This window comes from Toxorhynchites rutilus, chromosome 3 (genome assembly GCF_029784135.1).
Source record: "Toxorhynchites rutilus septentrionalis strain SRP chromosome 3, ASM2978413v1, whole genome shotgun sequence".
NCBI lineage: Eukaryota > Metazoa > Arthropoda > Insecta > Diptera > Culicidae > Toxorhynchites > Toxorhynchites rutilus.
This window is the reverse complement of record NC_073746.1, coordinates 36244364-36259729: the sequence shown is the minus strand read 5'-3', so window position 1 is coordinate 36259729 and position 15366 is coordinate 36244364. Positions and strand designations below refer to the sequence as shown.

The following is a 15366-nucleotide window of genomic DNA, read 5'->3' as shown; positions in this document are numbered from 1 at the left end:
AAGGACAGCCTGCACATAGAACACCGAACTTATCTCGCACGACAGCATCTTAAACGCTGGATTGGGAGATCATTTCAACTATTTACGAGAAGATTACCCAATAACAACTTTTTTGGACTCGAGGTTCATGTCAGACTATTGTAGAGTTCTTGAAATGGAAACAGCCCGACAAAAAATCACATTGGATATAGAATATCTTTGAACGATTCTTTCGAGAGTAACAGTTCAACGCCGTTTTAACATTTTTTAAACGAAGAGAAAAAGACGAAACTGAATCAAACCTCACACGCGAAACTCACGATTCCTTTTGGGTCTATTTCAACGAAGTGGCAAATAAAAAAAGACGGATGGGTAATGTCGGGGACATAACCGGAGTGACGTAGGACTATACAAAGGGGACAGCTTTTGTTAAATATATATTTTAAATATATTGTTTTATTTTCTTCTCCTACGTGAATACCTACCTATCTACCTGAAAAATGGATTACTTTACTGTTTACTCTTTATGAATATGTTGATGGTTCTGAAAAGAACCTTTGGTGTTGTGTTTTTGTTATCACTCGATATTCCCATCTTCTTCGGTTAAACCTTCCTGTTTAGCTATTGCGTTTGCCACTCGCCACAGCTTTCACAGTTGGAAAATTTCTTCCCATCCAGCTTGTGACATGTTGTTCAGTAAATTACATTTAATGCGACGTGCCGGAGAAACACTTTGCCACTCACTGAAACTAATTGTTGCCTTGATGAGTACCGAACCGAAGCTGCTCTGTTCTTGATGCGGGTTTTCTTATTGTCGTGAGCAGCTTTGCAAGCCAACTCGAGCACTCCGACGGCCGAAACTCTATAATCGCTATTAGGTATACTGGTGCTCCGGCATCAATCCGTTCGGCCTAGTTACCCTTGCGGAGCAATCAGTGAATGCGACCAGCAGGGAACTGGAGACCTGCACGGTTCGAGTGAGACTTTGCCTTTTCCTTAACTTGTCCTCCTTTGTTACGTCCACGATGCCGATGCCGTACAACCACACGGGTTTACGGTTTGAAAGAAAATAAAATATTTTTTTGGGGTCCGCGTGTTTTATACTCTAGCGGTACACACTCACAGGATAGAGACAAATCGGCAGACTCACCCAGAGGGGCGAGTCCAAAAAAATACATTCATTACGATTTGTTCGCTCGTTGGATTCACATGCAGACTAAAAAGGGTCCTTCCCATCCAGTATGTGACATAGTTTACAGTAAATTACATTCAATGGCACGTCGCATTACCACCACTCAGTATCGGATTGGAGGTAATTTTAACTTGTAATTGAACATTTGCGATGACAATGGTACAGTGTCAACTTTCAATGTGGGGTCATAATTTGGACCCCGAACTCTATGTTTACAAAAATTTCCAACTAAATATGTCGTATTACAGGTCCGTCCAATTAGCTAAATGTCGAGATAAGTGTAAATTACTGTACTTCCAATCTAGATGCAATTTAGAATTGGTAAAAATCAATAAGCTCAGAACAACTGCCAAATTCACATACTCATCATATCCTGGCAAACAAATTATGAAAAAATCAATTTGTGTTTTATTATTATTTTGGATATTGTTTTAGAAAGCATTGAACTGTATTTCCTAAACTCTTTTTTGGAAGGTTTAATGGCCCTGAAAAGCGCCTTGTTTTAGGGAATGGTTCCAATTTAGAAAACTTAGTACTCGTGGTTTTGTAAAAAACCATTTCGAACGCCCTCGATGCCGCCTTGTTCTGGATTTGCCACCAAAGCAGTTTGTATAAAGAACAAACTTTTTTCTTCTGCTACCTGATGCCGTTTTGCGATTGCGTTTGCCACTCGCCACTCGCTGCAACTGCCTGTTGTCTTGATGTCCACCGAACCGAATGTGTTCTGTTCCGAATGCGGGTTTTCTTATCGTCGCGAGCAGCTTTGCCAGCAAACTCGATCACTTCGGCGACCGAAACTATATAACGCCGGCTAGGTGGACTGCTGCACTGGTACTAACGCGCTCGGCCTAGCTACCCTTGCGGGGAACTCCAGATCAACACGGTTCGAGCGGGATTTTGCCTTTCCCTTCACTTTTCCTCCTTTACCATGTCCAGACATGGCTGCTTGGGTTGGTTTGTTGATGTGTTGTGATGCGAACCGATGTGGTGTACGGTTTGAATGAGAATGATCGTTACGGCAGCGGAGCGGGGATTATTAAGCTGACTGGCTGGCTCGAAAATTACGCATGTGTGAGACTGCGACCAATGTTTCGTTCATTTTTTTCTTTTTCCTTTCCAATCGTGCTTCATTCTATTTCGCTGCTGCTCTGGTTGCCCGTTTTGGTCGGTACGATTTGAGGAGCACAAAATGGACCAATCAAAAATGGGCACATAGTGCATTTTGACAATGCTTGATATTTCACAATTATTCAATTATTTATCTCAAGAAAAATGAAATGTTATTCGTTATGATAGATGCGTAGATATATTTCCTATCAATTGATGCAAAAACATTTGCGATCTATTGAGAAATGCTCGAATTATAAGCGTTCCAAATCTTGCATTTTTTCCTACTTGTTCAGTGCCTAGATTTCCATTTCACCCCCTATATCTTCCGGTTAGACGTAGTCCTACGTCAACAAAAGTCAGCGTCGTGTTGAGGAATAAAATCCCATTGCTAACGAAATCGATTGTTATATTAAAAAAAAATGAATCAATCGCAATCACTATCATTAAATGCGGTGGTCATTAAACAGCAGTACTCCCAACTGGCGAGGTTTGATAGAGTTTATCTTTCAGCTCCTTGCAGTAGTGTGTACACCGAAAGACGGTTATCTGAAGCTGATCTGATGTACGGAGCAATGCATAATCGGTTGTCACCGCCAATGACTGAAAATTGATTTTCTATTCAAATGAATTTTCTATATTCATTTTTCTATTCATGATACTGAATTCAATTGAAGAAGTTCCTCAGCACTATCAATTACCGATGGATTTACAACCTTACAGCGAATGAAAAATCTGGATGATATTTCTGTGAGCCGAAGAGATAGATAAATTACCTGTGCCAAAGCCTCAGACTCATGGATTTTGGTTACTGATCGCTTTGAACATCCTAACCATCATTTAACCAGTTTTCGAAGATTTCTCAATATACCCATTAAAATCTCAAGCAACTGGCATGCAGTTCTCGTAACATCATCTGTTAGGGAACAGTGAGAGCTTATTGAGGATGCCAATACACTTAATAAATTTTCTAACCGCACAATTTCAAGAACCACATTTATCTATCTTCAGCAGCTGATACGGTTAATTTTTTTTCACTTCCCACAGATACCTTCATTTAGCCATCATCCACGAGGCAACCGCAATCGTCACCGAGCTGTTACGCGTAGCTCGCCCGCCCTGGCTTGACATTCAGAACGACTTTGGCCAAACGCCGCTTCATCTGGCGATTCTGACAGGACAGCCGAAAATTGTCCGTCAGCTGGTAGCGGCGGGAGCCAAACTGGGACTCCGCGATGTCGAAGGAAACACTCCTCTCCACTTGGCCTGTCTGCGCCGAAGGGTCGACTGTGTGAAGAATCTGCTGACGCCATTGAGCGTTAGCGAGCTGCAGAAAATCAGTCCAGCTATCCAAGCGCTAATCAAAATCCCACAAGATCTCGAACAGTGGAATTACGACGGTAAGTGTGTTCGAGCTTGCCCGGTCCCGTTCTCCCATTCAGTTGAAGTTGTTGGAATTTCCGAGCGGAGTCTTCTCAATCAGCCCGCCGGCTCTTTGTTTCGCAGTGCAATAATTAGCTGGGGAATAAAGTCTTGTCCAGTTAGAATCCGTACGGAAGAAATCATTTATATCTCGGAGATAGAATGACATACAAAAAAGAGTGATCAACCAAAAGAAAGATATATTCTTGCACTTTTACAAAAAAATGTCCTTAAAATTATTTTTCTTCATTTCTGATGAAACTTCTCACTTTTCTGGTGATTCCTCCCATCAAACGTTGCACAGCGGCAGTGTCGACCTCTGTGGCCAGTTTTTTCCAGAATCTGGTCATCCCTGCAGCGTCCCGAGCCATTTTTCCGGTCTTCTTTAGCTTCCGCTTCATAATCGCCCAATATTTTTCAATTGGGCGGAATTGGGGGCAGTTTGGTGGGTTGAACTCCTTCTCGATAAAATCCACCCCGTTGTCGCGGTACCACTGGAGAACCTCCCGGCTATAGTGGCAACTCGCTAAGTCAGGCCAAAACTTAACGGGACCATTGTGTGCCTTTATGAAAGGCAACACACGCTCCTTCAGGCACTCTTCCTTGTACAATTTCGAATCCATGGTCTTTGTAGTGATGAAAACCGGCGTCTTCGCACCACAGGTGCATATACCCTGCCAGATCATCATCTTCTTGGCAAATTTGTCCATGAACATGAACTTGAATTTGGCGGGGACATCGCCTCGTGCCGTGGAAAGATAAAATTTTTGTCCCGGAAGTTGGCCGAAGTCCATTTTTACATAAGTTTCGTCATCCTGGAGCAGGCATCCATGGTACTTCGTTAGTACCTGATAATACAACTTACGAGCGCGAGTTTTCGTCACTAGACTCTGCTTCATCGTCCTATTTGGTTGCTTGATTGCTTTGTAGGAATGAAGTCCAGCTCGGTGAATGATTCGTCGAACGGTACTACGAGCGGCACCGTATTTCTGAGCGATATCATGTTCGGACAGTCCAGGGTTTGCTCTGACGGTTCTCAACACCTTCCAATTCAGCTGACGATCGTAGGTTCCGCTTCGACGCTTCTTTTGAACCGCCCGGTCCACGCTGTTCCGCTCGCGGAATCGTCTGAGCACATCACATACGGTAGTTTTAGCAATATCCAACTGTTTCGCGATCTTCGCACCCGACCACGTTGGATTGTCAACGTGGGTGTGCAAGATTAATTTTCTTCTTCTGTCTTCCATGTGGAATAACTCCGGACTTACGGCACGAAAAAATTTGAAACTTTTACCACCAGAAGAGGAAACATTTGTAAACAAACCGCTGTAAAAACTTTCTTGCAGCGGCCACTGACTGTGCCGCTGTAAAATGTGCAACGCGTACGGATTCTAACTGGACAAGACTTTAACATAATTTCGCATGACGATCCTCAGTGATCTCATCTCTGGGTAACAATGCGATGAGCCTGTCATTCACAAGCTAGCCGAGCGTTATTATATATCCCAGTCATCGGTATGAATGAACGGAAACAGGACTTTTTATGGTAAAGTCTCGGTTCTCATTCGGACGTAAAAATAGAAAATCGCTCAGCAAAAACGCAACCCGCCGCGCATTTCATAATACCGTCAGAATAACGAGAATGAATTTTCTCACACAGCGCGCAAAGTGAACGAGAACAGACTCGATGACGATTTTTATTTGGCAACATTTCTCTTTCACAGTACCCCACTGCAAAAAAAAGTGGCTGCTGTGTGTTTAATTCGATGGTGTGGAAAAATAGCATGCGGTGGAATTTTCACCAAAAGATCCGCGTGCGCTAAAATTAGTTTTTCCCATTTTATATAATTAGTAGCACGAAGTTGCGTACCCAATGATTTACATCCAAAATACCAAGTGGAAAAATAGAAAACCCAGTCGGTTGAAACCGTGCGGTCCGTGGATTTATTTATCCACGTCACGGAGAAAGGTGCAAACCACCATTGTTTCATTTTGCTTTCCTTCCCCTCGAGTCAATGTTTGGGTTTTTCCTGATGTCTGAAATAAATTTCTCCTTCGCGGCGGTTGCATGCTGGTTAAAAAGAGGGTCAATAATTGGGGCCTCCCCGATAGCTGGCTGGCTGGTAGCCTTGCATAACTCGTTTCCTACCGTCACACCACCACGCTCTCGCATCATCATCATCATCATCGTATTGTGTTTCGCTTCGCTTTGCGCTGATTGCTTTGGGTTTTTCCCCAATGTCGTTGCTCTCTTCCATATTCCCGTTTCACATCCAATCGCACTGCTGCTGCTGGCGTAATGTTATTTCCACCACCAACACAAATCGATTCCGAGCGACGGAGAGCGTTCGCTATTTTTGTTTTGATTACCTCGCTTCGCTCATAGCACGTGATACGCTCTTGTCTCTCATCCCCTCGCGGCGCGCTGTTAAAAATACGTTGCGTGCATACGGTAAAAATATGTACCATCTATCATCGGTTGGGGGGTTGCCTGCTGTGTCACACTGTTCTGTACCCCATCATCTGATTCTAATCGCTGTGGCACTCACCTGTTTTTCTTGGCGGGGGTGGTTCGAGGAGATTGCTTTATTCGATACCTCGAGTTCGCCGTGCAAGAGTTGCCAACAGCTCGTGAAAAACGTCATTACGCCGTTGCGCAAAACGCAACATGAATAATTGACGATGAATGGAAATGAATCAAGTTGGGCAAAATAGATGAGATTGTATGATACAACGTAAGTTCGCCAGAAGAGATAAGTCATAGCGTTTTCGATGCATACAAAAGGGGTTTCCCCCCACCGCTGGCGATTCGTTTGAAGCACATCAACAACTTCAAACGGATTCGAAACATTTGTTGGAACAGGTTACGCGCATAGATTCCAATGTTTTCGAGGAACCGACTGATATGTGACGGATGACGCAGCGTATAATAATATTCGGTAACAGTCTGGTTCCGATAAGGAATTGTTCTCAGGCCCATTCAAGATTGGATTCGCTTAGACGAATTTCGGGGACAACAACACAGACAGCGAAGACTTTGAGCATTTAACATCGAATATAGTAATTTAAGATTACAAAATAGGATCATCGGATTTGACTTGTTTTGTTTTCTTTGACACGAAAAGTGTACGATTTTGTAAATAAAATTTGTTTCAGTTAGAATCTGTACACGAAAAAAACACCCTCTATCTCAGAAAAACTGTGACAGAATAAAATGTGGCCTCAAAATTGGCTGTACACTACGTTAATCAACCTGATCTCATGGTACACCTGGAGAGTGTCTCTGCTATAATGACAATTAGTCAGATATGGCCAAAACTGTGCGTGTTTTTATGTATGGTAGCACGCATTTTTTCATGAACTCTTCCTTATGAATTTTCGACCACTTAGATCAGGATTTTTTTTCAAATTTATCAGCAAAAATAAATTTGAACTTGCTTGGGCCATCACGAGAATATGCCAAGAATCTGTAGTGGACCGATTTGGGCGGATACGGAAACCGAATAAAAATGGCAACTTTAGCTTTATATATTTAGATAAACAACGCGACGCGTGACTATACGTTCGGGATACTTTTCTCTTCTGGCTTTTTCCCTGACAGTTCTCTCTCTGTTGGTGTGAGTGGCAACCAGGGGTGTGCCAATCTACACAGGCTCCCCCAAGTTACACCAAGAACCTAACTCGGTGGCCCGTTGCGGTAACTATAGTTTTGCTAGTTCCGGAACTATCGGAAGGGATGTCGATTGTAGTGTATGCTGGCTTGATCCGGTCAATAGATATTCTTTGCTGCTTCTGATTGATCATAACGTCCATGTACTTGTCTGTACGATCGATAACAAGATAGGGTCCATCGTATGGCCTCTGGAGCGATTTTTTAACACCGTCGTACCGAACGAAAACATGTGTTGTTCGAGTATGATTTGTTCCAAGAATAGATGTTAATTCGCTGAATAATTCCGACTCAAATTGGCGGCCTTGATCCGTTGTGATGAATTCAGGGCAGCCAAATCGGGAGATCCACTGAGAGTAGAGTGCCATTGATACGTTATATGCTGTCATGTCCACCAGTGGAATTGCTTCGGGCCATCTGGTAAACCGATCTACAATGGTAAGAAGGTAAACGTGAACGTTAGATGGTGGTAGTGGGCCCACTAAATCAATGTGGATATGATTGAAACGACACTTAGGCAAGTCAAACGAAGCAAGTGGCGCAGTTATGTGACGCTGAACTTTTGATTCCTGGCATGCTACACAATTCCTCAAGAGCTCGGCGACATCTCTGTTGATTCTTGGCCATACGAATCTACTTGATAAGTTGCTCGTATGCCAGGATGGGCAATGTCGTGGAAGTGCTTCATAATCAGGCGACGATATGGTTCTGGAACATATGGACGTGCGAAGCCATTTACAGAGAAATCGCAGTATAGGGGTTTTGAACTCGACTGCAAGGTAACTTGTTCGAGATTTAACGAAGATCTAGTCGATGTGAGTAACCTCCGTAGTTCTGCATCGATATCTTGGTCCAGCGCAATGGTTCGATAATCAATCGGCGAAGGAGAACTGATGGTATCAACTCTAGACAGCGTATCGGCAACCACGTTGTGCCTCCCACTAATATGTTTAATATTGGTGGTAAACTGGGAAATGTACTGCAACGCTTTCTCTTCGTGGGGTAAACGACAAGCAGAATTCGAAATCATGGCATGCGTTAAGGTGAAGGTGGAAGCTAGCCATTGTAGTAGTATAGGTAAACCCTCGTGTAAAAATGGGGTAATAGTGTTTGTGAGAGAAGAGCAAAGCACACGTAAATAGATCAATTCACTTATCAGACTGTGTGGCGCTTCATTGACACGAGTCTTTGAATACATTTGAAAAAAACAAATAACAATTCAATACTAAAGTAAAATGTATGAACGATATGTTCCGATGAACAATTGCAAATATAAATATATATAGAAGGTGCATTTGCATATGATTCTGATTACACGCGAGCGTAACATGAGCAAATTTATAACACATGCGAATTGGGGCTCTTTTGGTATTAACAAGTTCTTCCGCATAGTAACTCGATGTTGATAATTCCTTAATATTTTCCTTCGTTGATCGTATTGTTTTCACATATTCGCGTTGGAAAGCCTTAACCCTTCTCTTCGTTGGCCGAGGCATTTAGATTGAATTTAATACTTTTCCGTTTACTGTTTTTGAAAGCATAGGCAGCCGTGGCAGTGTTCCGAGCTCTGCAATACAATTTTCTTACCCAATGTTAAAGTTGCTAAAACTTACATTATAGACCCATTAAACGTAAAAATAATAATTGTATTGATATCAACACAATTTTATTCTATTGATTTTCATGACATGGGACGCTATGACTCCGGAATAACATTTTATTGAGTGGTTTTTATAGCTGTTTCGATGATGTTGTTTGGCATCAGTGTCGAAAAAATAACGATGCTTCCACCAATACAAACAAAACCATTGCTGAAGATTGAAAACGAAAATTTAACTTTCAGAGCACTTGCTCGAGTTTTCCGACGTTCTTCACTATACGGTGCGAAAGCAGATGAAAATTTAATATCTTGTGAGTAATCGATTAAAGTTTGGTTGATATTACTTGATGGGAAGTGTGCAAAAACGAGCATTTTCTTCACACTGTTTCGCAAAATTATTGATTTTCTGGCGAGGGGTGAGGGAGGGAGATGAAAGAAATGAGCGCCATTGTAGCAGCCATTTGTGGCTAGCTTCCACCTTCACCTTAAAGGATTGTGATCTGTGAATATCGTAAATCGGCGCCCCTCCAACAGATGTCTAAAGTATCTTACGGCCATCTTCATGGCTATCAACTCCCGTCCAAAAGTAGAATAATTGCGTTGACTCGATGAAATTTCTCCAAATAGAAGCCTAGCGGCTGCCAAGCCCCATCGACCATTTGCTGCAGAACTGCTCCGGCTGCGGTGTTTGAAGCATCCACGAGTAGGCCCAAAGGCTTCTCTGGATTAGGAGTAGTGTTGCTTCTGCTAGTGCTTTTTACAGCTCTCGAACGCTTTTAATGCTGGTTCGGTCCAGTGATTTTTTCTGGAATCATCCTTCTTGTTACTTGAGATGAGACATCTTAGCGCTGCCTGCATATCGGTCGCTTGACGGACAAACTGTTTGTATCCATTTACAAGTGCAAGAAATCGCCGAAGGTCCTTAATCGTCGTTGGTCGAGTAAAACCTAATGCCACCCTGCTGGGTAACGATTTTACACCATCCTTCCCAACGAGATTTCGCAAATTTACATTTAGGTAGGTTTATTACCATGCCGTTTGAGCGAAGCCGATCGAACACTATTCGCATGTGCTGATGATGCTCTTCGATAGAAGACGATGCTATGCATATATCATCAATAAAGACGACAACAAAATCTAGATCGCCGAATAGTTTATGCATAAATCTTTGGAATGTTTGACCTGCATTACACAGGCCAAACTGCATCCTAGAAAATTCAAACAGTCCAAATGGTGTTATAACGGCCGTTTTTGATATATATTCTTCCTCTACGGGTATCTGATGGTAAGTCCTTTCAAGGTCAATAGTACTGAATATTGACTTACCGTGGAATGAGTTTAGTAGATCGTGGACGTGTGGAACAGGATAGCGATCTGGGACCGTCACGTGATTCAACCTGCGATAATCGCCGAAGAAGCGCAGTCGTCCAGATTTCTCCAATTATGGCGGTACTAACGTCTGCAACGAGAAAGTTCCACGAAAATCTTCTGCGGAGTCCAAGATCCACATACAGGAAACGTGTGTCGAAAGTTGGGATGTTCGTACTATTTGCTGCGTGCGGTTCAGTCTTATCTCTTCTGGTGGCAGGTAGGATCGAAACATCCGATCCGGTGTCGATCAAGAAGCGAATGTTATTAGTCCCATCGAAAACGGTTAAACGACGACTTCCCTTGCTAGCGCCCACCTCCACCGTGACAGATGAGCGGCTGCTTAGTTTTTTGGATTATCTTTAAAAGCACACGGCTCGTGGCACTGGTGAGCATTTGTACCGTACTTCTTGTGGTACCGGCAGATTGAACCGTCGAAATGCTGCCAATCCTGCGAGATAGCAAATTCCTTTTTTTAATAAATCGAGCCGACAAATTATTTTGTAACTGTCCACGTGTCTCTTCAATTTCAATACCGATCGACAAAGGTTATAACTGGGTAACCTAGGAAAGCAATCGAGAAATCTCTAGATCGACTCGATGTAGGCGTCACTAAAAATGAACAACATAGCTTATGTGAGAAGTTTTATGACATTTCGTTTATTTGTACACAAACTACAATTGTTTAAGCATACCTGAGCATTCTTACAGAAAATGAAAAAAAAGGAATATCGTATTTCGATCAAACATAGTTTTTTGATGGGGAAAACTTCTGAACAATCAATGTAGTGGTTGATGGAATGTTATTCCTCCTTCAAGAACAACACTTTATCGGTGGTTAAGTGAATTTAAAATGAGCCGTACAAGCACCGCAGATGAACCTCGCTTTGAAAGACCAAAAGAGGCTACGAATTCAGAGATCGTACAACAAGTGCATCGACTCGTTTTGAACAATCGTAAAGTGAAGTTACACGAGTTAGATGAGGCCGTAGGCATTTCAAAAGAACGAGTGGGATACATTTTGGATATGAAAAAGCTATCCGCACGATGGGTGCTCCCGTGGCCGAGTGGTTAGCGTCATAACTAACATGCCGGGTGTTCGGGTTCGATTCCCGTTCTGGTTAGGGGAATTTTTCGTCAAAGAAATTTCCTCCGACATGCACTGTGATCACGCGTATTCTAGAGCTTGCCACTCAGAATGCATTCAAGGCGTATTATTTGGCATAGAAATCTCAACTAAGTACTAATAAAAATGACGCAAGTAATACTACGTTGAGACGGCGAAGTTCCTCTAGGAACGTTAGTGCCATTGAAGAAGAAGAAGAACGATGGGTGCCGCGTTTGCTGACCATTGACCAGAAACAGCGGTGTTTTGATGATTCAGCAGCCGGTTTGGCGTTGTAATCGTAATCGAGTGGACTTCTCTCGACGTTGAAAGTTGAAATCGAAATGTTGGAAACTCGGGATTCCAAGTGTATTGCCCTTGAAGGAAACTATGTTGAGGAATAAATACAGCTTGGCCCAAAACGGCCAAAACGATTGTTTTCATAAAAAATCCCGGGACTTTTCATGTAGTAATTGCAAATGTGATCACCATTGCTAAAATTCTCTATTTGACCAAAAAACTTGCAGCATAGAGATGTTTATTAAGCTCGGAATGTTTAAACTTATGTCCTGAACATCCTGGACATGTACATAAACATCATTCTTATATAATCACTATCAACGTTTACCCCTTTGATGATTATAGAGTATAATAATCTTCCAAGATCATCTCCGCTCCATAGATTCTGCGAAGATGTAAGTGCCTGCTGTTAGAAAACGGAAAAAAATCCGGAAAACGATTTGTTTTTCAACAACTATTCCTTGAATTCTACTCATCTTCCCAAAGAACCCTAAAGAATGTGACTAATAAAAGTATTCAATGAATCCCTAATTTTCATAAATAAATATATTGGTTGCGTTAAAGCCAATGACTTGCCGAGACAATCCATCTTCATGTTTATGGAAGCAAATGTCAATGCCAGTGAAAAAATTTTTTTTGTAGAATTTTGAGGTAGGACTACCTTTTTCATTTGTATATAGAGGGGTCACTCTACGAAAAACGTAATGTTAATATGCATTTTCAAATGCATAGTACGCAGAATCTTATCTCTTGTTATATTATATACCATTAGACGGCAAATTTATCCAGCATTTTTTTCGCCTGAGACATTAACAGTGGTGAGCAATTTAACAAATAAAAGAGATATGTTTTGCAAGTGGATGCGAAGATAAATCATGTATTATGCATTCTTTCTTTCAACTTCGTTCCCATGAATGTTGTATGCAACACAAAATTGTGTGCAATAATTCGTTTTATCAAACAAATTAGCAAGAACGCTTTCGAATGTAAACATGTTGAAGAAACCAGATGCATGATTTCATGCATCTCTCGAATTTCATGCAAGATTTCATCAAAGCAGCGAGGAAAGTGTCACCTATGCAGTGATCGTTCGTTAATTGGGTCGGAAAATCAATAAATTATCGAATTTTACTCGCTAACTAACTAGACTGCAAAACACCAAAAGCAATACTTCAAATTGAAGATGACATCTATTATTGATACATAACTGCTTTGCAGCCCATTTAACGGGCGCCCTGTTGTTGATAAGTCCAGTTGAAGATAGTCCAGTTAGCGAATGACTTTATTTATTTGCTAATTCATCAACGGGCTTTAAGGCCCTAATGATGTAGCTTACTTTTAAATACGAATATTGCATTACATAAAAGTCGTCACATAGTCATAACATAAACCAATTATCACATGGCAATTTCATCATTAAAAAAAGAATTAAATCTTCGACGAAGAAGCATTCGGGATAGATTAAAGTCGAACAGCCTGGCTACTCTGTTAAAGAGTCGTTGCAAACCACTGAATCCACCGAACATTTTATAATTCGTGCGTAGTACAGGCAATCGTAACATCGAATTATTTCGGAGAGCTCGAGGTCGAATGTTGATATCAAATTACAGCCAATTAGCTGATCTTGTTTTATAAAAAATACTACAATTGCAGAAAATTTCAATTTTGTTTTCGTATTTGCTTTGTATAGTTTTCATGGTCTCGGGACCAACGGCGCTATATTTTTTTTGTTTTTTTTTTGATAATTTGAAAAAAGTTTGATATTTAATATTATTTGTTCAGATACGTAGTATGGTTCCCCCGTGTGTAATTAAAATCAAACTTCAAGATATTTGTAACTCATGGAGCGAATGAACGATGGGTGACATTTAGGATACTGGTGTTTTTTAGAGAATACAACCATCTCATCCCTCTCCGAAATCCAAACCTAAGCCATTCAGATAAATCATCTAGGGAAATTTGCAGCATTCTTTGCAAGCCGATAGTTTTAACACTTGATATTAATACAACACATCTGTAAGATATTTGAACTTCATATTATTATCAGTATCATTAGTATAGAAGTTATACAGAAGTTATGTGAGTTCAACAGGAACGGATTCAGTGCAAGCCAAAGTGGTGAAATCTAGAATCCATTTGTTCTCGTTTGTGAATTTTTTGTTTCTCAAACACCTTGCCGTGTTCTCTGTGTTAAGCTCTAACCAGATTTTTGTATTTGGTCTCTAGGTCTTTTGGGAAAAAAAGTTATAGGGGTTGTGTCCAGAACACGACTGTATTGTTGACTGTCTTTGTGGCTCTGCATCAGATTTTTGTAAAACTTTGCGAAACGAATCAGGTAGGAGCCGCCTTCCACGGGATTACGAGGGCGGTCCGATAAGTACTTAGCCTCTTCGCCCGATGGTGTCAGTATCGCAAGAGAGATTACTTATCGTGTAGTACATTCTCGTAAACGGCTACTGTCAAAATTTGAGCTGAATCGGATTCGTAGTTTTGTTTTGACCGTGTGTGGAAGCGGGCGTGTCCACGGATTTTAGAAAAATGGAAAAAATGGAAATTCCGCCGTCGTCACGGCCAAATTGCACTACGACCTGCTGCTCCATTCACCGTATTCTCCAGATTTGGCCCCATGCGACTTTTTTTGTTTCCAAACTTAAAAAAAGTCACTCTCCGAGCAGAAATTTTAATCGAATGAGGAGGTCATCGCCGCCACGGAGGCCTACTTTGCAGACCTCGAGAAAACGTATTTTTCAGATGAATTAAAGCAGTTGGAGCATCGCTGGATCAATGTATCGAGCTAAAAGGAGACTATGTTGAGAAATAAATTGCCACTTTTCCAAAAAATTTGTTTTTAAACTGAATTATTTAGCTTCACCCGTTTGTATGTACGTTTGTAACTTTGTAACTTTATCTGTAGCGCTGTCCCACATGATTAGAAATTTGATCTTCTTCCTGTTGACCGATTGATCTGAAATTTGGAACACAGCTTTATCTTTGCAGTCATTATAAAACTGCGTGTTGCATGATCTTGAAAACCCAAGATGGTGGCCGCTACAAAATGGCGGATTACATATTTTCTCAAAACCTCAACAATATAGGTATTTCCAAAACCCCATCAGTATGGGTATCAAATGAAAGGGCTTGACTAGTAGAACACAGTTATTTAGGGAAAATGTAAATCCAAGATGGCGGCCGCTACAAAACGGCGGATCACATATTTTCTCTGAAACTCCATTGATATGGGTATCAAATAAAAGGACTTGATTAGCAGAACACATTTATTTATGTAAAATGCAAATCCAAAATGTCCGCCACCACAAAATGTCACCATATATATTTTTTTTCAAAATCCCATCAATATGGGTATCAAATGAAAGGGCTTGACTAGTAGAACAAAGTTATTTATAAAAAAAATCATATCCAAATTGACCACCACTACAAAACGGTGAACGGTGAATAAGTTTTTTTTTACTTATCTTGTTTTTGTATGGTAAGTACTTATCGGACTGCCCTCGTGGAGGAACAAGGGATTTTGTTTTAAACCGGGTTATTCGACAGGTTGGCCTAGCATCACACGCTTTCATGTTGTCAATGGGCGTCAAATGAATCTTCAACTTCCTGGAGGC

General features: G+C 41.2%; 1 protein-coding gene across 2 annotated transcripts in view; it reads left to right on the top strand.

The window, feature by feature from the left end:
- LOC129778226 (NF-kappa-B inhibitor cactus-like) overlaps positions 1-15366 on the top strand; it is a 29031-nt gene that overhangs the window by 9912 nt on the left and 3753 nt on the right. For both annotated transcript variants that reach the window (XM_055784999.1, XM_055784997.1), the window contains exon 2: positions 3326-3678. In XM_055784999.1, the coding sequence (XP_055640974.1) occupies positions 3326-3678 (353 nt within the window). The remainder of the gene's footprint in view (positions 1-3325; positions 3679-15366) is intronic.